The 25,868-nt window shown below is 42.3% G+C and overlaps 1 protein-coding gene across 6 annotated transcripts; it reads right to left on the bottom strand.

Annotated features, from left to right (window-relative positions):
- Nucleotides 1–4,669: 4,669 nt before the first annotated feature.
- Nucleotides 4,670–25,237, bottom strand: Tmem170a (transmembrane protein 170A). 6 transcript variants are annotated; one of them, XR_015448607.1, is made up of 5 exons: nt 24,920–25,237; nt 19,552–19,672; nt 13,133–13,234; nt 10,472–10,604; nt 4,670–8,563 (listed from the first exon to the last, which is right to left on the bottom strand). XR_015448607.1 is itself a non-coding variant. In XM_087204408.1 (4 exons), exons 3-4 carry the CDS (start codon nt 13,230–13,232, stop codon nt 8,433–8,435), a joined length of 231 nt encoding a protein of 76 aa, XP_087060534.1. In that variant the 5' UTR covers nt 13,233–13,234; nt 19,552–19,672; nt 24,920–25,059; the 3' UTR covers nt 4,670–8,432. The 6 variants fall into 6 exon arrangements, 4 of the variants coding, with proteins under 4 accessions (XP_087060534.1, XP_004842893.2, XP_004842892.2 ...); XR_015448605.1 differs by lacking the exons at nt 10,472–10,604; nt 19,552–19,672 and having other exon boundaries at nt 4,670–6,305; nt 6,372–8,563; nt 13,064–13,234; nt 24,920–25,228; XM_087204408.1 differs by lacking the exon at nt 10,472–10,604 and having other exon boundaries at nt 24,920–25,059.
- Nucleotides 25,238–25,868: the final 631 nt, after the last annotated feature.

The raw sequence follows: 25,868 nt of genomic DNA, 5'->3' as shown, positions 1-25,868 counted from the left end.
GCAGATTCATCTGCCTCTTGTTATTTATAGTGTGTACCCAGGTAAACATACAGATCTCAGCTGTACTGACTTACAACCAACTTCAGTTACAACCAGCCCTAGGGAACCGATTGAGTTCCTAAGTCAAGGATGAACTGTATGTCTGCAGTGCCAGGAATTATGGCAGCCACTTTTGATCATGAGGTAAACTACTTAAATTAAACAATCTAATTTGCTGAAAATGGCAGAACAGAAAGAGACTTATGACATTAAGGGCATTAAATTAGCTAAACAGGTGGACTTACTACTGAACACATTTTTTTACACATTTATCAATATTCAGCCACCCTAGTGTGGAATCATATAAACGCTTCTTTGAAAGTTGGGCACAGTGCCACACACCTGTAACCTCAGCACTGTGGGAGGCTGAGGCAGAAGGATCGCTGGAAATTCAAGGCCACCCTGGGCTACATAGTGAGTTCAAGGCCAGACTAAACTACATAGCAAAACTAAAACAAAAGACTCAAAAGATAAAAACAAAAAACAAAGTATAATTTACATCTTTATTAACTTTTTTTTTTGGTACCGGGGGTCAAACTCAGGTCCTTCCGCTTGTGAGGCAGGTGGCGGAACCACTGAGCTAAATCCCCAGCCCAGTATAATTTACATCTTTAAACAAGAAGTTTCCTACAAATCAGTAAAAAGTTGAAAATTAAATAAATACAGCTAGGCTGCTGCTGCTGCTTCCTGCCTTCTGCCTGCCACACCATGGACTGTTTCTCCTCTGTGATGCCCCTCTACCATGAAACCCTGCCTTGGAGCCAGCCAATTATGGACTGAAACCTCTACAGACTGTGAGACAGGAAGGCTAGAAAGGGCTGGAGTAGCGTCACTCCCTTCTCTCATGTAGGCTAAGGCTCTGCTGCGGACGTCCCCTTCTATTATGGAGAAGAATCAAGGTACATTCAAGAACATCCTTCCCCACTTTCTGCCAGGAACAGGCAGGTTTTCTCATGGCCCTTCACTGTGAGAGCTGGACGAGGATCCTGCACAAATAACCCATGAAACTGGGGTCTCCCTAAAGCTGTGACTCTTGGAACTTTTTCATTCTGATGCTAGCACACACACATCCTCTAGAAGTTCAACGAAGCATTTGTTTAAGTGTTCTGGCCAGTTTATGGTCCCGTGTGTTTTGCTCCAGCAACATGGCAGAGCCAAGAGGAGGAGGAAAGGGAGAACATTTAAAGGTTGGAGAACTTGCCAGAGAGAAGCAGAAGAGGGGAGGAGGTTGCTTGCTGTTCTCAAAGGCCCCCGGGCCAGCATTACAACACCATACACTTTCGACAACTGCTGTGTCCAGATATGCTCTGTGGGCTGTGTAACACAGCAGCGGACAAGGTGCGGCGGCTCCAGTCTCTGGCATCCCCGGAAGGTGCTGCGATCCCCTTAGCTTCCACGGGTTCAGCAGCGGAGTCCTCCTCTTTAGATGTCTCCAGGCGCCTGCACACCTGCTAAAGACGGGTCTGAGGTCTGGCTCTCGGAGATCTTCAGCACTTCACAAAAGCAAAGCTGGCGCTGGTGTGACGGGCTGAGCGGATGGCAGCGCATCCTCTGCCAACAGCGCGGCCTGCTGGGAACACCGAAATAAAAAGCGTCTTCCTCCGAGAGTGGGAATGATCTCTGTGTCCTGCACAGGAGGTGCAGTTTTGGGGAATCCCAAATATGTCTTTAGGAAAGGGAAGGCTCTACTTTGGTACTCAATGTGGTTGATTTTGCCTTATTTTGCTGCTAAAACCTGACCAGTTCCTTGTAGGGAGCTCGACAGTGATCTTCTCAGCCTTATCTTGGGGTTATCCCCTTCACCATTCTCAGATGTCTTTCATTTAAAACATTTTATATTTTCATAAAAGTTGTTTTTTACTCTAAAGGCTCTCAAGCCTTTTCAAAGTTAGAAAAATTTGTAAAATCTAGAACTTAGCTGAGACGTCATTCAAAACATGTTATTTTTTTCAATTTTTTTATTAGTACGTTTGCTGTACATAATGTAAAGTCCTTGTGGGGACTTAGTATAGATGTACATAACACATCTTAATTATTTTTTTAATCCTTTCCCCTTTTATTCCCCTCCCTCCATCTCTTGGTCACCTTACCATTTGCAAAAAGATCTTATTATTTCCTACTATCTTTTATTTTGCTCCATATTTATGTTTTGGGCTTCCCATATCAGAGAAACAGGATACTAAAGCTTGTATATCTGATTTATTTCACTTAAAATTATATTCTCAAGGTGTATCCATTTTCCTACATATAACTAAAGTTTATCCTTCTTTATGGCAGAGTAGTACTCCACATTTTCTTTATCCATTTACCTGTTGATGGACATACAGGCCACTTCCAAGATTTAGCTAATGTGAATTGTGCTGCTATAAACATGGGTATGCATGTATCATTGTAATATGATCATATGTCCTTAATTCTTTGGGGAAAATATCTAGAAGGGGAATAGATAGGTCAAAAGGAGTTTCTCGTTTAGGTTTTTTGAGGAATCTCCATAGTGGTTGCACTAGTTTACATTCTCACCAACAGTGTAAAAGGTTCCTTTTGCCCCACAGCCTTGCCAGCATTTACAATTTGATTTCTTCATGACAGCCATTCTTTCTGGAATAAGGTGGAATCTTGGTGTTTTAATTTGCATTTCTCTAATGGCTGGAGATGCTGAACATTGGTTTTTTTTTGGTTTTGGTTTTTTTTAAGAGTAGGAAAAATGTATTGGGAGAAAGAAAGCTTCTGCCTAAGAGAGACAGAAGGGGGACCAGAAAGTGGGTTGCCCACTCACCCTACTTTTCAAAGATGTTTTATACAGCAAAGCCATGTGGTGAGGCGGGTACAAAGTGAGACAAAACTGTAAGACCCAATGGAAATTTACAAGGTGGGCATGAGGTGGGACAAAACCATGACCAACCAGTAAGATCACAAGTACAGTCACCCAGGTAATACTGATTAAGTGGGGTCAAATGGGGGAGGAAGTCACACAGCAAGCATATAAGGATTTTCAATAAGGGTGGGGGTCAGGGATACTTCCTGGAAAGGCTGGGTTAAGACCTTGGGCCCCCCACCCAGGTGATTGATAACTATTTGGAATATCAATTATTGCTATTCATCTTACATGGGTGTGGTAGTTTCTCTCCTTTACAATTTTGGCCTTTAGTGAATGTATTTCCAGTGTCCTCCATGTTGGCTCCTCCTGGGCTGCCCCTGTCTAATTGCCTACAAGATATCTAATTAACTTACCTCTCTGCAATATTGTCCTCTCTGAAGAAGTACCCTTAACTGCTGTGAGGGGGCAAAGGACAAAGACTGTTCTGGCTACTTCCAGCTGAAGAGGGTCGCAGTTGTGACCCACAGTTAGAGTTACTCTACAGAGGGTCTATCTAAAGGCCCTCCATAGGTGCCAGGCATTGTCATCTTGGTAGCCGTATAGCTTTGAGTCTGGAGGAGACAAAGCCAAAGAAACAGTTAAAACATGGGCCAAATTATAAGGTCAGCAGGATTGTTATGAATATAGCCAATAAGGGTTTCCACTGGGAGGAACTAGTAATAGCCTCCCACAAAGAGGTTAAGGAGAGGGTCCAGGGGACTTCAGAATCCCAACACATAAGTTGTATTGTATAGTTTTGCAGGGTTTTTTTGGTACCAAGGATTGAACTTAGGATCCCGTGCTTGCAAGGCAGGAGGCGGAACCACTGAGCCAAACCCCCAGCTTGAACATTTTTTTCATTTATTTATTGGCCATTTGTACTTCTTCTGAGTAGTGTCTATTTATTTCAGTTGCATATATATATATATATATATGTTATATATAAGTTGCCATATATATGGAGAGAGAGGGAGAGAGCACATAAAATAGGATAAATAGGAAGTAGGGAGAAGTCCAAGTAGTTCCCCAATTATCTATTCAATTGTTTCAAAAATATTTTAAGATACATGCCAAATTGTTTCACTTATACTACTTATTTCTTTTTTTTTCCACTGAAAAATTTGTCCTTTTGTTTCTTCTTTGTAAGAGGGAGGGTTTTTTTTTTTTTAATTTGTACTGAGTAACATTTTGGCCATTCTTTTAAGATTTTGATCCATAGTATATTAACCATTGTTATTCTCTATTTTTCTTTTTCTTTTTTTTTGGTACCGGGGATCGAACTCAGGTCCTTGTGCTTGTGAGGCAGGCAGCAGAATCACTGAGCAAAATCCCCGGCCCCAATACAGAATTTCTTTCTTTTTTTTTTTTTGGTACCAGGGATTGAACTCAGGACCTTGTGCTTGCGAGGCAGGGGCTGGAACCACTGAGCTAAATCCCTGGCAAACGTTATTCTACATTTAAATTCCTTGAAACTCAGGAACTCAGTAAGGATGGGCTATAACTCCCTTAGTAGGAGGGACTGCATTCCATGTTGCCTGAGGAAGGTTTTTTTTTTTGGTATCAGAGATCAAACTCAGGTCCTTGTGCTTGCAAGGCAGGCACTGGCACCACTAAGCTAAATCCCTGGTCTTCTATTTTGTTATAAAGGTTTTTTTCATTAAAAAAAAAATTACAGCTAAACATACAGATTAAATAATTACTAAAAAAAGCTTTATTACAAAAGATTAAATCTTATTGACCACTGAAAAAGAAATGCAATTCCAACTCACAGAGTTTAAAGTAATTCTTTATTGTTAAACATTTATACTAGAATTAGAAATGTCAGTAGAAAAATAAAATTTAAATACTTTTCTATTGTACAAAGATTTGATCATTTTGACTGTAGCAGTTAGTGAAATAACCTAATACAAAAAAGCTGATTTTGGTCACAACCAGCCTTACACAGTGCACAAAAAAGAAACGCAAGTTCACAGCAAGACTTTCTGTGTGTGGATGGCTTCACACTCCAGGCCTCGGCCCCCAGGTGAGGTGGCAGGTGTGCAGGGAAAAGAAAATGCAATGCAAACCAGAGCAGTCAGGACACCGGGGAGGAAATTTTAAAAACTTAACAGATGTAAGGGAGGATTTAATTACTTGCACAAACTATTTCTCACTGGTTTAAATGTTTCAGAGGTTTCTTGCTACAAAAAAACAATAGCACAGAGAGACATCTTTCTCATGTACTATTCATTATGCTTTTGTATCTGAAATTAAGTTTTCACAAAATGCTTTTACTCCAAAATCCTATGGGAGAATCAAGAAATCAGCTTTTATGGTTGGCGGCTGCCTCTCACCCTGCATGAAGAAGAAAGAGAAAGGAGGAGGAAGGTGAAAGGAAAAGGAAAAGAAAACAGGCAAGTGAAGCATAGGTAACAGTAGTAGTTGCATGTGTCTCTACAAAAGTTGTTGGAAAAAATCTCAAACTATATAAGATAAAATGTTCAACACAAATGCCATTATTCTCCCATCCAAGCAACCACCTACAAATAAATCAGTATTTGAGACAAGAAAGAAAACAAGCAAGCAAAAGGTAGAGGGGGAGAGAGAGGGACAGAAGAGACAGAAAACCAAAGTGGAATACATTCTCTAGTTATCATTCTAACTTTCTCCCTGAAAACATTTCCAGCTATACAGCTCAATCCACAGTCTATACACATTTATTCACAAGAGAAGGCTTCACAGACTGTGATGAATGAAACATTCAATAACTTGAAGATACATTTTATGTTTGAAGTTTTAAAGAGCAGATAATCAAAACATATCAAACACCAAACAGATGGAAACAAAATGCATACTTATCTCTTACCTTTCAAAATTCATAAATTTCTGTCCCTTGGCTCTAAATAAAAATAACCTAACATTTTCATCATGGATCAATATATTCAAAAAATCAATATTCAGGGGAAAGGGCCCACCAACTACTGGCCCCATGATTGGTTTGTGAGATTATATCCAAAATGTTTTAGGCGAGGAGAACTCTGATAAGAGGCAGCCTTCAACAGAAATGATCAAACTCATTTCCCATAATAAAGAATATCCTAAATTTCTTAAACTGAAGGGATATACTTTCTAAAATCACTGGTCCTTCAACTGAAAACCAGAATCTTTAATTTTTTTGTTGAAAGAAGACTGAGCCTCTTGATGGGGAATTTGAAAGGACATTTAGCTGCACTCCTAATTTTCTACCTAGTCTGATGTCAGTGTAATTATAAGTGGTCCAACTGTCAGAAGGAAAATATCCAGTTAATTTTGTTAATCTCTGTCATTTTTCTGTATAATTTATTTCTCTCTCTCTATATATATTTTTTGTACCAGGGATCGAACTCAGGACCTTGCACTTGCGAGGCAGGCAGTGGAACCACTGAGCTACCTCCCCGGCCCCTTCCTCTATAATTTTCTTTGTAGGGCCCGGGGAGGTAGCTCAGCAGTGCAGCACCTGCCTGATAAGCTCAAGGCCCTGAATTTGATTCCCGGTACCAAAATAAAAAAAAGGTTAATTTTCTTTGTAACTTTCCCAGGCAAACTGGTTCTCTTGGCTACTTTTTTTTTTTGGTACCGGGGATTGAACTCGGGACCTTGCACTTGTGAGGCAGGTGGTGGAACCACTGAGCTAAATCCCCAGCCCCTTGCCTACTTTTAACCAGAGTGCATATTGTGGAAATCGAATAAATTCAGGTACATATGACTTTATAGGTTGTTAGCCTAAATCTCATAATGAAAACCCTTCTTTAAAAATGTTCATCACCAGAAGCTGATTACTAGAGTTAATTAACAGACAGTAGCAACACCATTGATTGGATTCTACATGAAACTGTTTAGGTGGCAAGGATCAAGTTACTTCATTTTTGCAATCCTTTCCCCTGTGAAGGTCACAGTTTTCAGGCATTCCAATGAAAAGGAAAGTTAGGCAATAGGATAAAAATTAAAATAGATTGGGCCAGGGATTTAGCTCAGTGGTTCCAGTGCCTGCCTTGAAAGCGCAAGGTCCCGAGTTCGATCCCCAGTACCAAAAAAAAAAAATTAGATAAAAACTGAGTTAAAAAAAAATTGACAGTTAATTCTCTTTAACAATATAAATTCTCTTGAATAAAAATGTAAAGGGCAGAGCAGGGGCCTAACTGAAAATGAAGTTTTAGGCACTTTCTGGGAGTTGATACTAAAATACTGCAAAAGTGGGCTGAATTGCTACCACCAGGTAAACGCACTGAGAATCAACAGCCACTAACTCCAGTTTCAGCTATGCTTCTACAATTTCTCAGGAGCCATCTAAAAAAATAGTTATTAAGAAAAACTATCACAGAATGTTTGAAGTATCTTATTTGTGTTCAATACCCAAAGAGTATCCTAATGAATATAGTTTAAAGTTTCCAAATCAAACTACTGAATAAGGCACGTATGTTTCTAACTAAGCCAAATAAATAGAATTAAAAGTGATCGTAAAAGGTGGCATGGAAATTCTTTATTTTTGTGGTGCTGAGGATTGAACCTAGGGCCTCATGCATGCTAAGCAAATGTTCTACCCCTGAGCTACACCCCCAGCCTTGCATGGGAATTCTTTAAAAATAAATTTAAAAGTTCAGCCATGCGTGACGGTGTATGGTTCTTGGGAGGCTGAGACAGAAGGATCACTTGAGCCCAAGAGTTGGGCCCACCCTGGCAACATAACAAGACCTCGTCCCTTAAAAAAAAGAAAAAAGAAAAAAAAAAAAAAAAAAAGACCCAGCTAGCTCATTTTGATCAAATGTACCAAGCAACAAATTCATGTCTCTTAAATTCTACTGAATAATCAAAGGTCAAGATGGTCATCCATAAGATGTCGCATTCTCAGTAGTTACCTACTTTTTCTTTACCAGTGGCCCTAAGTCAGTATTTGAATTGTACTTCCCTTCTTTCTCCTGCTGTATTTCACCAAATCTGTGCTCAAAGCTATACTCAACCAAAACCTACTTTCCTAATTGGTTTTACTGTCATGAGAATGGAGCAAAAGAAAAGTTTGCCAATTTTTTTTTTTTTTGTACCGGAGATCGAACTTGGGACCTTGCGCCTGCGAGGCAGGTGGTGGAACCACTGAGCTAAATCCCCAGCCCAAGTTTGCCAAATTTTAATCAAGATTAGATTAACTAAAATTTCAGTACAGTATACTTTGCTCACTTGAAATCAATATTTTCCCACAGTTTCTGAAATATAAGACATTACATTTTCTCACAAAATATGGCATTCCAGTGCAACAGTGCCAGCAGAGGCACTGGCTTGGCTTAAAGGTGTGTGTGGATTTTGCGAAAGAGAAAGCCACAGAAACTTGTTTTGGTTGAGAATCATAGGAGTCTGCAAAGATCTTGAACTACTGGAGCTTCAAACTGAAGAAAGGGCTGAGATCCTCACATTCCTCTTCAACTAGCTTCCACTTGAAGAACTGAGAAAACACTACATTCAATAATATCTTCCTTTTGAGGATTCTGTAAAACTTGGGTTCCGTATCACAGCACAGGAGTGTATGCTATAAAGTGGCTAAAATCCGTAAGAAGGAGACCACCACTACACAGAACGTCTGTCCTGTGCCCAAGGTGAGGGCTTCGAATGGTATCATCTGTTTCCCTGCTGCTCGGTAAACTCCAGCAATCGCTGCACCTGGTTCAAAATTCAAGGGCGTTAAGAAGAAAAAAGTCAAGGTTAACAAATCATGAAAATGAAACACCTAAAATTCTACTACACATAGACTATTTGAGCTTTTTCACATTAAAATTTAAATATTACAGAAATGTTTTGTTTCCCTATTCTTTCTACTGACTGTTTTGTTTTGGTTTGGTTTTTTTTCCCTGGTACCTGGGATCGAACTCAGGACCTTGAGCTTGCCAGGCAGGTGTAGCACTGCTGAGCTACATCCCTGGCCCTGCTAACTGGTTTTAAAGTTTTCTTTATATGGTTTGCAAATCACTGAAATGAGCTTTTTGATGTAGACTCTCTAAAACTGAGTCTCCTAATTTATTGAATAAAATAATCCAAAGGTAATAAAGATGACAAAGATAACTAACTCCCACATAACCTGCCCATGAACTCAAAAACATCTCTATATTCCCATGCCAATTAGCTCTGTGCCAATTAGGCATTTAAGAGGTGCCAAATACATTTCTGGCAATAAACGACAATCTTCTGAGACTGAGCAAGAAATGTTCCTCACCACAGGGAATCCCTGCTCCACCTGCTAGTGTACTAGAAAGGGAGAGAAGGTGGGCATGGTGGTGCACACCTGTAATCTCAGCACTCAGGAGGCTTGAGCCAGGAGGGTCACTGTTGAGTTTGAGACCAACCTGAATTACAGAGCAAGACCCTGTCTCAAAAAAACAAAAGAAAGAGAGGAGGACTCTTAAATCATGAAGCTGTTAATCCGAAGGGCACAGAGCGGAGATACTTAGGGTGCCTTTTCTGTTTTCTATGTCGTTAATTATGCTAGTCACTGTAACTTCCTAGAAATTGAGACCTGTATCTACCCAAATATCCACATGAGCTGCTATAGGTATTCAGCACTGTACCAAGAAGGTTCCCTTCTCTTTAGTTTGAAAAAGATTCAACTTTCCAGATGACCGCCCCCCCCCCCCCAGTGCTCCAAACAAAATTCTCCTTGGTCACTGTGCTCTTTCATTCAGGTATTTATTTTCAGAGCTCTTCTATGTTGTTGTTGTTGTTTAATTTTTTTTTGAGACAAGGTCTTGCTATGTAGGTACTACCATACCTGGCTCACTTTTATGTTTGGTAAAGTGTGATCCCTATTCTAAAGGTATTCAGAATCTAGCTGGGGTCACAAGATAGAAACAATTTCAATAATGCAAGATAATATATAGTGCCTCAACCCAACGTCCACACAGGATGTAGCTCAGCATTAGAGCATGTGCTTAGCACACACAAGGCTATGTGTTCCTTCTATCCCCAAAATCACAAATAACATCTATACATTTTATAAAGGTGGTATGAAGGTACATTAACATTTAACAGTGTTAAATGTTAACAATGTTAACGTATTTTAACAATAAGAAAGAACAGCCGGGCATGGTAACATACATTTGTATTCCCAGCATTCTGGGAGGCTGAGGCCAGAGGACTGCAAGTTTCAGCCTACCTGTGGTAACTTGGGAAGGGAAGTAAAGGGAAAAGGAAAGGAAAGGAGAAGAAAAGAGGGAGGAAGGGAAGGGAAAGGAAAGAGGGAGGAAGGGAAGGAGAAAGGGAAGGGAAGAAACAATGAATAACCTAAGGTCAATCACCTACTTCCAGAGGCCTTTGATGTTTCTAACATCTGAAAATACATGTTTCATTGAGCCTATCTATAATTTAGTTCCTGTAAAAGAGTAGGTTGGGTAGAAAGAAGCTTAAGGAATTTGAACTACACCCTAATGTGGGATTTGGATGATGGGGAGAAGAAAGGAAAAAGCCTACCAGAAAACAGCAAATGGCAAGGGAATGAACTCCACACTAGAGCCTTAAAGATGGAAATAAGCGTAGATTCATGTACCATTCCCATGTGTCAAGCACTCCATTAAGTACCTTATGGGCTCACTGTCTCATTTAATCAGCGCTCGGTGATGAGCAGTAGGCAGCCTATCCCTGTATTATGGATGAGAAAACTGAGACCCGTCCTGGGCCCAGCAACCCAGTGTGGACACTGAAGCAGAGGTGTCTACAATACAGAACAGAGAGAAAGCCAGGCATGAGAGTGCACACTTGTGGTCCCAGCACTTGGGAGGCTGAGGCAGGAGGATGGCCATGAGTTCAAGCCCAGCCTGGGCTACGTTACATAGTGAGTTCAAGGCCAGCCTGAACTACATAGTAAGACCTTGTCTCAAAAAACCAATGGGAAAAAACCAAACCAACAAACTAGAACACAGAGAAAGTCAGGCACATTGTCTCAAAAACAAGTCAAGTTAGGGCCAGGGATTTAGCTCAGTGGTTCTTCCACCTGCCCTGCAAGCGCAAGGACCAGAGTTTGATCCTTGGTACCAAAAAAAAAAAAAAAAATACAAAAACAAGTCAAGTTAGAGATACCAATGGAGATTTTTGCTTGAAGCTCAAAGTTTAAATTCACAATGAACAAACCCCCACAAATTAGTATGAATGTTTCTATATGTTTTATTAATTTACATATATATATCTAGCATACACACCAAAATCCAAACCGTGGTTATTAATATATATAACCTTTTTGCTTGCTTACAGTTTTACTGTATATAAAATATACACGTTTATATGTAAGTATGAGCTTAAAATGATTTAAACTTATTGTCAACCCTATAATTATGTCCTGTGACATGAGCCAAAAGCCAAAATATAAAAACAAAAGCATTTAAAAATAATTTAAATGATCAAGGTATGATTTATATAGGTGCCAGTTCCCCAAAACAAATGTAACTATTATGTATCACAAACATACACTGATAAAGGGCCAGGGATTTAGCTCAGTGGTTCTGGCACCTGCCTCGCAAGCGCAAGGTCCAGAGTTCAATTCCCAGTACCAGAAAAAAAAACACACACAAACATACACTGATAAAAAATAGGTAAGAAAATAATAATATCCACGTTACTTCAATTCTTTTTTTTTTCTTTTTTTTCCTTAAATTATTTTATTGGTACATTTTAGGTATACAATACATTTACATTTCTCATTGGGAACTTGTACCTTTACATGATGCATCTTGGTTCTTATTTTTCCCTATTCCCTGCCCTCCCTTCATCCCCTCCACCCTTCCCTATTTACAAAAACTTTGTTTCCATTTTTTCCATTTTCTCATATTAATTCCTTTCCCTTCTTTCCTTTCTCCTACCCTTCCCACTTCCCCTACCCCTTTGGACCTTTTCTTCCTATTTTGCATTATCAATTATTCATTCTAATCATTGGTACATATTAGGTATACAATATAATGACATTCATCATTGGAAATTTGCACCTTTACATACTCTCTCTTGGTTCTTATTTTTCACCCTTGCCCAGCCCTCCCTTCAACCCCTCCATCCCTCCCTATTTACAAAGATTTTGTTCCTATTTTTCCATTTTCTCATATTAATCCCATTCCCTTCTTTCCTTTCCCCTACCCCTCCCACTTCCCCTTTCCCTTTGCCCCTCTTCTTCCTATTTCACATTATCTATTCCAATTCTTAATCAGAAAGTCTCCAGGCAGGCAGGCATGGTGGCCACTGGGAAAGCTGAGACAGGATGGCAAATTCAAGTTCAAGGCCATCCTGGACCACACAGTGAGACCCTATCTCAAATAAAAAACAAAAAACAAGAAAGTCCTGAGGCTGTGGGGGTGGGGGTGGCAACTACCTGAACTCAATTCAGGTATTTTTTTTTTTCTAGGAATTGAAACCAAGGCCTTCCACATGCTAGGCAAGTGTATCCCCAGCCCTCAAATCAGATACTTTTCTAAACACATTTATTTTATTTTAGGGGGGAACTACTGGGGCTTGCACCCAGGGCTGTTGCAGTAAGGTACATCCTCAGCCCTTTCTTTATTATTTTGAGACAGAGTCTTGCTAAGTTGCTTAGTTGCCCAGACTGGACTTAAACTTGTGATCTTCCTGCCTCAGCCTCCCAGAGTGCTGGGATTACAAAGATGGGCCACCAATACTTGCCTGGCTAAGAATTCTTGTCATTAGAATTATTATTTCATTCTTAAAGTAACCATGCCTCAGAGAGAACTATTTTGCAAAGCCACAGTTAAGTCATAGCGGATCAGAAAGGAGCACTAGCTTCCTTCCAAAAAGGCAGATATTTTTCTTTTCCAGTGACTTGTCTCACAAAGCTTAAGGTGGATTCCCTGATAAGACCTGGCTCAGGAAGCCAAAGAGATTAATCAAATAAAAGGGACTTTGTGTAAAAAAAGACCAATACATTTAAAAATAGGATCAGTGGTCAAAAGACACTCATTTTTTTTTTTTTTTTTAATTTTTTGGTACCAGAGATCAAACTTGGGACCTGGCGCTTTCGAGGCAGGCGCTGGAACCACCGAGCTAAATCCCTGGCCCTGACACTCATTTTTTATTCATCCCATTTATGTATTTCTAAAACAAGTCCTGAAATTAACTGAGTAGTCACATTCAATGTTTTTGACTGATGTTTTAATGTTTTAATGTCTAACATACTTGTCAAGATTCCAGCAGTAATTGGTCCCACGATGCCCATCAACAGGATGCTTACAGACATGAACCTACCATATTTGTGACGTCTGAGGGTGAAGAGGGCCAGTAACCCGGCGGGGACGTGAAAGAATAGAGAGGACACCAGTGCCCACAGGAACACGCCATACCACATCTCTGCGGGGGAGAGGACAGGCACTGGTCACTCGTTTGCCCAGTGAAGTCGCTGCAAAGCGGCCTTCAAGCCCAGTCGGTTCATTTTCAAACTCTCTCAGTTACATGTATGGGTTCATCAGTCAAACGTGCAAACACTGACAGCTTTAGAGTGGACAGCAAACTACACACACACACACACACACACACACACACACACACACACACACACACGGCCTATTTTTGTTTTGTTTTGGTTTGGTTTTTTTTGAGACAGGGTCTCACTATGTAGGCCAGGCTGGCCTTGAATTTGAAGTAATCTTCCATGCCACCATGCCTGGCTCCACTGCACTGCCTGTTTTTGTACATAAAATGTTTGGGCCCCATTTTTTTTTTGGTACCAGGGACTGAATTCAGGTCCTTGCGCTTGTGCAGCAGGCGGTGAAACCACTGAACTAAATCCCTGACCCTATTTGGGGCCCATTTTAAGACCTGTACACACAAAACCTTCTTTGAACTCCTCGTTTACTGAAGTATCGTCTGACAGCTTTCCAGCTATGAGAGCAGAGCTGATAACAAGGACAAAGACTACGTGGCCCGTAAACCCTAAAATACTTTCTGGCCCGTTTTACAGAAAAAGCTGACCAACTAATAATTAGCTACCTCTACACTCAAACTGAAGAAAAGGTTCACCGAGATCTGTAAGAAGACCCAAACAGCCAGGCACAGTGGCAGACACCTGTAATTCCAGCACTTGGGGGGCTGAGGCAGGAGGATGGCTGAGTTCAGGGCCAGTCTGGACTGTACATTGAGACCCTGTCTCAAAAAGGAAGCGGGGGGCTGCGGGTGCAGCTCAGTGGTCAAGCACAAGCTTAGCATGCCCACGGCCCTGGGTTCAATCTCCAGCCCTGCAAAAAGGACAAATAATTTGCTGATTAATAGGGTACTATGCAACTGATGACTATTTTCTTGCCTTTTTGATTATTCAGTCTTCTAAAATGGAAAACCTGTATAATTCATTCAAAAATAATTCAAAAGACAGTATAAACATCAAACTATCACTCCTATGAGGATATCAAAGCTGTTTAGGATAGGAAATAAATACCAGAAAATATAAATGTTTGGCTTGAAGCCAAGTCAGAAGCAGCTGGCTCCTATAAAAAACCTCTACTCACTTTTTTTGTTTGTTTTTTGAGACAAAGCCTTGCTGTATAGGCCTGGCTGGCCTTGAACTCCCCATCCTCCTTCCTCTGTCTCAGAGGGCTAGGATCACAGGCCTGTGCCACCACACCAGCTCTACTCATTTAGGTAGTTGAAATTCAGGCGCTAATTTTTTTTTCTCTTTGACGCTGAGGACTGAACTGAGGGCCTCATGCATGCATGCTAACTAAGAACATGCTCTACCACTGAGCTCAGAGCTACACTCCCAGCCAATGTTAAAATAGGTGATCACCAAATACATATAAAAAGCTCTGCATGAGGCACCTATGAAAACAATAACATCCTGCCTTCATGTGATTTCATGATCTGGTAGACAGTAGACACAGCATTTTTCTCCAGTGAGCCCAAGCAAGGCTCTAGAATCCTAAGACAGCTCTTTAGCTATTCATATGAAGAGAATGAAGGGGACACATCAGATAAAACCCACTGTCACCCTTGGCAAGAGGCAGGGAAGGAAGGGGCAGGCAACCTTACCGATCAGCATCCAGCTTCACCCAGCAGGCTTCTCTGGCACTGCTGCTGTTTCTAGTGGGTGACGTTTTGTTGAGGGCTGCCCTGTGCAGCGGAGGATGAGGAGCAGCCTCTCGGGCCAGTAATACTGTTCTTCCCAGTGTGACCCCAAAAGTATCTCTACACATTTTCCAGTGTCCCCAAGGAGGCAAAATTGCCCTGATTAAAAACCATGGGCTTGGGGACCAGGGATTTAGCTCAGTGGTACTGTGCCTACCTTGCAAGTGCAAGGTCCTGAGTTCGAGCCCTGATACCAAAAAACAACAACAACAAAAAAGAAAATGAAAAACCACAGGCTTGAGCTGAGGATTTAGCTCAGTGGCACCACGCCTGCCTCCCAAGCACAAGGTCCTGAGTTTGATCCCCAATACCAGAAAAAAATAAATAAATAAAAAAAAACAAAAAACCTCAAGCTTTACTGAAGCAGACAGATTACAAGCACAATGGCAGTTACAGCTATGTGGGATCATATCACGGGGGCTTTGCCCAGGCTGAGGACTTCATCATGAAAGCTCTGGATATACCTTTCAAGCTTTTGAGCACTGAGGGGTTGTCGGCACATCATTCATTGGGCCCCACCCAATCCTCCCAGTGCATATCGTTTACAGCAGTGATTTCATTTCCACGAATACATCCTATAGGAATACATTCGGAGGAACAAAGGAGGGGAGGTCACAGGTGGCAGCACCATCTATTTAACAAACAAACACAACTGGAAGCCAACTACACGGCTAACACCATGGGACTTGTAAAACATGTGCTGTGCATCCATGTAACACAGCATTACCTGTCACATAAAAATGAGATCGATCTAGATATACAAATGGCTTAAGAGGCCCAAGCTGCAATGTGCAGTGAAAAGAGCAAGTTAGAAATGGCTATGTGGAATAAGAACCTGTCTTTGTAAAAACAAAATAAAATATAGATGTGTAAATGCTTCTATGTTTTCAGAGACAAGTCTGGACATTTTTATGTATTCAATAAACATTTACTATGCACCTGAGCACTTTACTAGCATCAACTCATTTATTCCTCACCTCTGACTACAATCAGTGATGGAAGCACCTCTGACTACAATCCCTGATCTCGGAAGAGAACCAAAGCAGAGGGAGGCTGAGAATCGGGCCTCGGCCTCACCGCCTGCTGTCCAGCCACACCTTCATCCTCTGTGCTGCCCCTCAGAGTAGACTAAGTTATCATCAAAGTTGCTACTTCTGGGCAGTGGGGTTGATAATTCCCATTTCCCTTTGTTGAAAAGCCAAAGCTTTCGTTGGGACGAAGAATTAAAGAGAGACCACATAATTCACCCCTCGGCTTGTGGAGGGGTGGGGAGGTATAACACTGTGTGTGGCTTCTTCCCTGGGTTCATTAAAACAGCTTTATGGCCGGGGATTTAGCTCAGTGATTCTGGTGCCTGCCTCCCAAGCGCAAGGTTCTGAGTTCAATCTCCGGTATATATAAAAAAAAAAAAAACCCAAAAAACCATAGCTATATGAAAGTGTCTTTATTCAGTTTACTGAGGCTCCTTATCCTGGTCAGGCAGGGGCAGTGGATTAGAGGTGGGGCCAAATCCCCTCCAAGCCACCCTTGCCTCTATCACTGATGACTCCTCAAATTCTAGGCTCATCTTGAATCAAATAAAACTTCAATTAATACCATATTGGGAATGCACTTACATTAGAGTACCTTGCTATTATTTTGAGTGAATGGTTTCTTTTGCTTTGTTTTGTTTGTAGTGCTGGGAATGGAACCCAGGGTGGCATTTTGGCTCCTGCTGTACCACTAAGCTAAATCCCCAACCCAAATAAATGGTTCTTAAAGAAATCTCAGGGATGTCCATCTAGGGCTCAGTGGTTGTTAAAAATGACAAATAACGGGGTGTTTTGGCATGTTTGATCTGGTGAAAAATTATCACATAGGTATAAAAAGTTTCAAACCACTGTGAGATTCTTTTTCTCCTCTGCTTCACAAGATATATCTTCAGAATTACAATATTATTTATAACATTAGGCCTAATACTGTTGAAGCTGATCTATTGTGATAGTGTTTGGAAAATTCTGTTTAAAAATATTTAAATCATCTAATATGGAGTATGAAGTGATTAAATATATTCATATCCCAAGCTTAAAAATTAAATATACTAGGGCTGGAGATTTAGCTCAGTGGTTCTGCTGCCTGCCTCGAAAGTGCAAGGACCCGAGTTCGATCCCCGGTACCAAAAAAAAAAAAAAAAACCAACAAAAATTAAATATACTATTCATATAGAAATATAACCTGGTATATCTTAGATATAAAGCTAGTACACACACATACTACTGTTCCTCCTCCGCCAAAGGAAAAAAATCATCTTTCCATTCAACAGGTACTGCTCCTCCCTAATACAAGTGCACCTGGTACAGCGCTGGCACCCACAAAGCCCCCTACCAGGCAGCCACTCTTGGATCTGGCTCAGCCACAGCATCTTGACCTCACCAGCTAAGGACCCCTGTGTCACCCATTACCAGCTCACCCCAAGCCTCAGTAGGCACCACACAATTCCCTTCCAAAGTAGAAACACCATCTCCATTCCTGGAGTCCTCACCAGCCACGCCCCAAATCACTGAGCCTCTGGCCACCCTAACACCTGGTCTGTAGGACAGTTCTACGATGGTACCAGGAATGCCCCCACCCGGCAGTATGACTCGAACCTGTCTCCAGGAATTGAGGGCAATCATCACCTGGCTGCTGTGTGACACTGAGGTAGGACAGAAGAAATAAAAGGTAGAAAGGAGACAAGGAAAATATAACTTAAAAAATTGTACTTTTGGGCCGGGGATTTAGCTCAGTGGTTCCACTACCTGCCTGGCAAGTGCAAGGACCTGAGTTCAATCCCTGGTACTAAAAAAAAATTGTACTTTTAAGAAGACTCCGACTTCTACGACCAAGTCAAAGTCACCGAAGTGACCCATCTCAGCATTCTCTTGGTTAAAGTTAGGCTCTTTTCTTTCTGGACCTATCACACTCAAAATTCTTCAGGAATACCAGAAGTCCATAAATTGACTTGAGAAAGTAAAGAGCAGGAACCTGGTCCTAAGGAATGGGTAGAGAAAATTCAAAAAATGCTTAAATTATTCATCTGAAAAAACAAACAAACAAGTGGGCTCATGCCGATAATATGGCCCAGTACCTTTCTGGGGTGTTTCCACCCTCTCGAGAGAAGCATAAATGTTCCCTGTTCCAGGAAATACTGTCTCTCCCTTGAGGGCCTGCCCACTGTTTCTTTGTGTACTTTTTAATTTCTGCCTACTAAAATCCTTCCTGCGTCTCACTGACTAGTCCTGAAAATTCTTTTTCCACGATGGGAGTCACCAAACCCGAAAACATACTACTGGTAGGGTGAGTTAGGTCCCTCATCTCAGCTTTGAGAACCTCCTCAGACCCTGCCTGGTGACGATGCCATTGAGATGAGCTACTGAGCTGAGCCTAGGGCCCCGGGACAATGCTTTCCGCAGTAACTCCGCACTGCTGGACGATGGCTTCCTTGTGGCTGCCACAAAGCCATGGGGCAGCAGGGCTTCATTGGCTAGAGACACACCAGGTTGGTAACTTCCAGAAAACCAGGGCTGAACACAACAAGCCACCCAACTGCTTAGGTGAATCATATGCCCCAAAATTCATGCTCAATCCAAAAGGCCTGTGGCCTTAGAAGAGCAAGCAATTTTGACTTCTTGATACTTTTCTCCACCCTGTGAAAATACAGCATGCAGGCAGCCATCAGAAAGCCAGGAAGGGAGCCCTCATCAGAACCTGGGCATGCTGGCTCCCTGACCTCAGACTTCAGCCTCCAGATCTGAGAAAATAAGGTCTGTTACTCGAGCTCTCTAGTTTGTGGTATTGTTACGGCTGACTAAACTAAGATGCCAACACTCAACAGTTGCCCCTTCCCCTAAAGCACAGGACTTGACCAGGGAGGCTACTAACCTACATCTCAACCTCCCCAAAAGCTTAAAAGCCCATCTGTGAGTGGGCTCTGCCACAGCAGGTCAGCACCTCTGAGAGTTTCAGAGAAGGGGAAGTAAATGCTGCCCCATGACCTCAAGCCACATCCATTAGCTACTTCAGTGTCTACAGAGTTTCTACAGCATCACTTAAGTTGCTTCAAGTAGGACAAAAAGGCTTTATTAGGTGAATAGCACAGTTTATAAAAACACTTTTCAGACAGTAAGATTATTATAGGACTCTAACAGCAAAGACAAACTCAGATCTATAAACGCTTTTTTAGAAACTAAGTGATTTCCCTTTAATCTACTGCACGTTAACTTGCCATCTATTTAATGGCTATTTATTGATCATCATATAGTACTTTTCATTTCCCTGGCTCAACACAGCGTCAAAAATATCTGTCCATATATTTTACAGTACTTCTTTGTTCCACTGCTTTCAAATCAAGTGCATTATCTTTAGCTTTGTGTACCTTGGCAGCTACATCGGTCCGTTTTGTGCTGCTCTATCAGAAAGTTTTTGGCTCACAGAGTCCTGGAAATGGGAAGTTCATACTGTGGCCACATCTGGTGAGGGAAGGTGAGTGGGTATAGAGGGGGCCAAGCAGCTGTTATAACAAACCCACTCACACAGTAACAATGAAGGTACGGATCCACTCATGAGGACACAGCCCGTGTGACTTGATCATGCAAACCGAAGTGACAGTGAAAGGCACATCGTTTCCCTGTGGCCAAATGTACCTCAGATAATCTGCAATAAAAGATTATAAAGAAAAACAAGAGTGAGCACTGTGGTACAAGGGGCTCCCAAGAGATCCCCCAAACCTGTGAACTGCTGTGGTACAGCAGAAGGCACCTTGGTTTTCTAGCTGGACTTAACGTAATGCCAAGGTCCCTGTGTAAAGAGGCAGGAGGGCAAGGTCTGATGTGAAGATGTTAAGCTGCTGGCTTTGAAGCAGGGGAAGGGCCATGAACCATGGAATATAGGCAGCCCCAGAAGCTGGACGGGAAAGCAAACAACTTCCTAGAGCCTCCAGAATGAACACAGTCGTGTGACACCTTGGTTGTGGCCGAGTGAGACCATTTTACTTCTGACCTCCACAACTGTAAAATAATAAAAGCTGTGTTGTTTTAAACTGGTAAATTTGTGGCCTTTAAAAAAAAAAAAAACAACCTTTGGGCTGGGGATTTAGCTCAGTGGTTTTGCCGCCTGCTGCACAAGTGCAAGGACCCGAGTTCGATCCCCAGTACCAAAAAAAAAAAAAGGCCGGGGATTTAGCTCAGTGGTTTCGCTGCCTGCAGCGCAAGCACAAGGACCCGAGTTCGATCCCCAGTACCAAAAGAAAAAAAAAAAAGAAGAAAACAAAAAACCCCCAAAAAAACCCTCCCCTTGGTGGTACTGGGGCTCTTACAATGAGCTACAACCCCAGTTCACATATTTAATTTTCTCTTTTGAGACAAGGTTTCACTAAGTCACTAAATTGCCCCAGCCGGGTGGGGTGTGAGCTTGAGATACTCCTACCTCATCCTCTCAGAGTGCTGGAAATACAGATGTGCACCACTGTGGCTGGCTAATTTGTGGCAATTAGTACAGTAAAACTAGCAAACTGATATAAACACTGAGGATTCATTCACTCATTGAATACATTCTATATGCCAGGCACATCAGTGAAAAAAAACCAAAAGATTTAAGCTTGCAGAGTTTAGATCTTGAAGACTATGTTTTCAGTGCTGGGCATGGTGACACATGCCTGTAATCCCAACTACTCAGGAGGCTGAGGCAGGAGGACCCCGGGTCCCAGGATTTGCCCTCAGGACTACTAACTGGTTGGGCACCTGTTTCCCGATGCCACAGCTGGCCCACCCTCCCATTCCTGTTCAGAGTGTGCCCCTGGCCGGCCTCACTCCACAGGTCTCCAGGTCCTACCCTGGCCTCCACCCTGTCAGTCTGATCTGGCCTCCATTTATTCTCCACACAGAGCCAGCCAGTCAGTGCTAGTGGGTATGAAGTTTCTTGTTGGGGTGATAAAAATATTCTCAAATTGACTGTGATGATGGTGGACAACTCTGAAATACATTAATAACCACTGGATCGTACACTAAAAAAGTAAGCCAGATCATCCTTTCTCTGGTAAAACACCCAAACTGCCCTCTAGGATCTGACCTTACCTCCTCCTCTCTCCTTCACCCACATAACCATCCAGTCACACTGGATGTTTTCTTTTTCTTTTCCTTTTTTTTTTTTTGAGACAAGGTCTCACTCTAGTTTAAGCTGGTCCTGAACTCACTATGTAGCCAAGGCTGGCCTCAGACTTGTGGTGATCCTCCTACCTCAGCCTCCCGAGTGCTGGGATTATAGGTACATGTCACCAGACCTGGCACATTAGATGTTTCTTAAAACAAGCTCCTCTTGGGCTGGGGATTTAGCTCAGTGGTTCCACCACCTGCCTCAAAAGCTAAGGACCCGAGTTCTATCCCCGGCACCAAAAAAAAAAAGGTCCTCTTCCAGGGCCTCTGAATTTTGAGACAGAGTCTCACTAGGTCGTTCAGGGTAGCCTTGAACTTGTGATCTTCCTGCCTCAGCCTCCCCAGCAGGTGGGATTACTGTTGTGTGCCACCATATCTGGCTTGACCCATTTTTGATTCTAGTAATAGCACAGCCAAGACATTACTGGGCTTTAGTTTAACGGTCACAAAACACACTTTGACATTGCTTAGTGCAATCCGTATCTTCAGAAATGAATGTTATTCGCAATTCTAAGATCCGTCTTTCTTGATATTAAGATTTGTTAAAAAATGACAAAGAAATTTGAACAATTTGGAATAAGGAGGGTTAGGCAAAAATCTAGATTGCTAAATTGCAAATGCAGGTCTAAAAAAAAAAATCAATTCAAAGATTCCTGGCAGATAAACCACAGAATGTTTCAGAGCAATGACTCTGCCAAAATAAGTTGGCATAAATTGCAAGTAACCTTTTCTGTGGGCCCAAAACAGAAACGATGCCAGATTCAGGACACTGACTGAAACTCCTTTATTAGCAGGCTTTGGTGCCTCAATCCAGGTCAAACTTCAATAACCTATTGTATCTAGCATTCCAGCTGAAGATGAGACTCAGAAAGGAGGGTACGTGTTCACCACCACACTCCGGTCAACCTGAGGATGAGAGCTTTGCCCCACACGTGTAAACTCCCAGCCAAAAGCCTGCCCCTGTATACCTGCTGAATAATGACCCCTGGGAACCAATACCTGCAAGTTACACATCCATAGAAGTAATGTTAAACTCAAGCGCATGTGTAGTTTAATATTTTTAGAACAGTTTCTAAAATCAAAACAATTCCCACAGGAAGAGATACTTCACGGTGACATATTAAAACTATCAGCTCAGATCCACTTATCTTAATCTTTTCCTAAAAGGGAACTAAAAGCCAGACAGACTAAAAAGAATATTCAATTCTAAATTATCATCTCACGTATGATTTTTACTCATGAAAGGATGAAGGTATCCTTCAATGGACAGATCTAACAGATACCATCTCCATCAAATACCACAGCTAACACTATCAATAAAGGTTCAAACTGACATTAGCTATCTACTGCTATGATACACTGTTAAATGAAAAGTATCACCATGTAGGGTGCATTCTCACCAAAAGTGTTTAATCTGAATCAAATCATGGAGAAAGTTGATGAATCTAGATTGTAAAACAGCTTACAATTCAACTGGCCTAATTCTTAAAAAAATCTCAATCTCAAGAAACTGAAATTGGGCTGGGGATTTAGCTCAGTGGTTTCGGCGCCTGCTGCGCAAGCGCAAGGACCTGAGTTCAATCCCCGGTACCAAAAAAAAAAGAAAGAAACTGAAATAAAAACTGAAACCTATTCTAGGTTAAATGAGACTGAAGACCGAAGAGACATGACTAAATGCCATGTGTGACCTTTGATTATATGTATGTATGTGTGTATGTAAGTATGTATTTAGCTAGCTAGCTAGCGGTACTAGGGACTGACCCCAGGGCCCATGCACTGAGCCACACACTCCAGCCTTTTGTATCTGCTGGAACAGGGTTTCTCCAAATTGCCCAGGATGGGGTCCAACTTGGGATCTTCCTCCCTAAGCCCTCCCCAGAGTGCTGAGATTACAGGCATGGACCACTGCAATCCAATTAAATCCTGGAATTAAAAAAAAAACTTTGGGGGAGTGCTATGTGCCCAATTGGGGGAAAGTTTAAATAAGATCTGTATGTTAGAAAATGTTATTCTATCAATGTAAAATACATGAGGAGTGATATGATTTTTGTGACTATGATACAAAATAGCTTTGTTTTTGAAGATGTATGCTCAAGTACTAGGAATTTAGTGCCCTGACTTCTGAAAGGGCTCTACAGGAAGTTAAAATGTGATATGAATGAATATCAATGCGCGCACGTGTGTGTGTGTGTGTGTGTGTGTGTGTTTGTGGAGACTGAAAGAATGTCTTAAAGTCACTTGCAAACCAAATATCTGATGGTGAGGCCATAAGATAATATAGCCTAAGCGTGTGATAGGCTATACTACCTAGGTTTGTTTTAAGTACACTTTACAATGTTCACACAACAGGGCTGGGATTTAGCTCAGTGGTTCTGCCGCCTGCCTCGAAAGTGCAAGGTCCCGAGTTCAATTCCTGGTACCAAAACAAAATAAAACAAAAAAAACAATGTTCATACAACAAAACTGCCTAACAAGTCCAGGTTGTTAAGCAATGAGTGTCTTTATCACTGAATCAAAGCATATGGATATTTACTGAACTGTTCTTTCCATTTTTCGGAAGGTTTGAAAATTTTCCAAATAAAGAGCTGGGGGAAAAACTAAACAGACTAGTGTTGTCTCAGCAGTTACGAACACTTCACTTTTCAGTCACTGTTTACAGAATGCTATATACTGTATTTTTATTACTGTCAATTGTGATCCTAATACTTTTCGAAACAATTTGAGCTGTCATTTGAGATTTGAGATAGTCACTTCAGGCATGATTACAAGCTAACATTTCATTTGCCCCAACACAGGTGATCAGCTACTTGATAAACTTGTGCTGGAAGATCCCTGAGCAAGTGATACACAGGAAATCCCCAGTATCCACTGAAAGGTGCCTGGCAGTCTCTACCCAGTGGATAGGAAAGCACAGGAGTCTTATTTAAGATTGTAGTCACCAACCCCATTTGCTTTCCTTTGGCATTTTCTCAAGGTCCAGTTCTCACACTGTTTACTAAATCAAAGTATCAGGGCCCTAACCTCCCCGCTTCAATAGCCATTAGTCCAACCTCTGGTCTGTAAAGGTCTCATACAAATAACTGTATCTTCCCTTTAAAACCTTTATTAATCTTCCCAGAAGAGATAATTTTGCCTCAGCTTTTTGAGCACTGATAGTTCTGCCTTGATACTTTGAAAAACTATTCTACCAGGGCCATCAGCAGCTCAGTGGGGGTAAAGAGGAGTTGAAGAGAAGTTGTCTCGAAGGTCTTGTGGTAGGAGATCCAACAACAGGTCTCAGAAAGCAATTCCTAGAAAGAGGAGTTGCAGGGGCGGGTCTTGTTGGGGTCCCAGTGATAAGCAGACTGGGCTACTGGCACAGAGGGGTTGGGCTACAGGATACAAACAAAGGAAATGTGAACTCCGATCGCTGCTCGGCCAGGCAGAGACGACCCTAGCCGAGTTCCCTCGTTAGAAGACAGGCACCATTCTGCGACCCAAACAAGCCAGATAGCACTCTGAATCCGACGGGTTGGGAAATTCCAAAGGGATTTTGGCCCTTTTAGTTACACGGTCCACCCGCGCCTGCTCTCTCCGATCCCAGCCCCTCATCGCAGGCTTGAGGTGGCCAGATCCCGGGGACCTGCGAAGACGTGACCAGAAAAGGCGTTCCCGGGCCAGGAAGCCGGAACTTCCCAGCAGGGGGGGCGCGGTTCCCACCCGGCCCGGAGGGGCAGAGCGCGCAGTGCGCAGGCGCGGGGCGGGGCCGTACCTGGGAAGGAGCAGAGAGAAGTGGAGTTAGGGCACAGGGTCCCGTTGCCCACTCGCGGCACGAGCTTCAGGCTGAGGATCTGCTGCAGGAGTCCAGCCGAACCCCCGCTGCCGTCGCTCCCCTCGCGCTCCATCCTGGCGCCATTCACCACAGAAAGATGAAGGGAGCGTGTCCGAAGTGCTACACAGCCTTGGTCCCCACACCTACGCCGTCTCCGCGTCACCTTCGCCCGAGGCCCTCTTCTTCCCACATCTACGGCGCTGCCAAGTAATAGTCCCTTCTTCCAATCACAGGTCGCCGCACACGCAAGGGGCGAGGCTAGAGTTGTTCCCGCCCCCGACGTTGCGTACGACTCGCAAAAACCCAGACCCCACGGGGTACGCCCCCTACTGGAGGAGTGTCTGCTGCCACGTTTGGGGACCCTCGGCTCTTTCGCATCACCACGTAAAAGAAAGTAGGGCAATTCCGTGCGCCCCATCAGAGCAGAGATACAGATTTAAAATGAATCTGGCGAAACACCGATAATACAAATTTGTGACGTTTCGGCTAAGACTGGAGCCCAATATTTATGAAGCCTTCGTGAACAGAACATGAAAGTTCTCTACTTAAAGGTGACCACACTCGGGAGATTGTGGCAGGAGGATCACCGCGAGTTCAAGGCCAATCTGGGCTACATAGTGAGTTCGGGGCCACTCTGAACTACAAAGCGAGACCCTATCTCCAAAAAAAAAAGTTGATAATAGTAAATTTATATACTACTTTAAAAAAAATTAGTGAATGAATTAGGCAATAAATAAATAAATAAATAAATAAATGTGACCATAGTGGAAAGATTCCATTCAACAGCCAGTGAAGGGCCAGGAATAGAGACTATGTGCAAATATAGTCTATTTGGTGCTACTTGGTTTTAAATAAAATAAAAGTTTAAAAGGGGTTCCATGTCAATACT

This window comes from Heterocephalus glaber, unplaced genomic scaffold (assembly GCF_053883595.1).
Source record: "Heterocephalus glaber isolate CG9 unplaced genomic scaffold, H.glaber_assembly_v1.0 deba00000071, whole genome shotgun sequence".
NCBI lineage: Eukaryota > Metazoa > Chordata > Mammalia > Rodentia > Bathyergidae > Heterocephalus > Heterocephalus glaber.
This window is presented reverse-complemented; position numbering and strand designations above follow the sequence as displayed.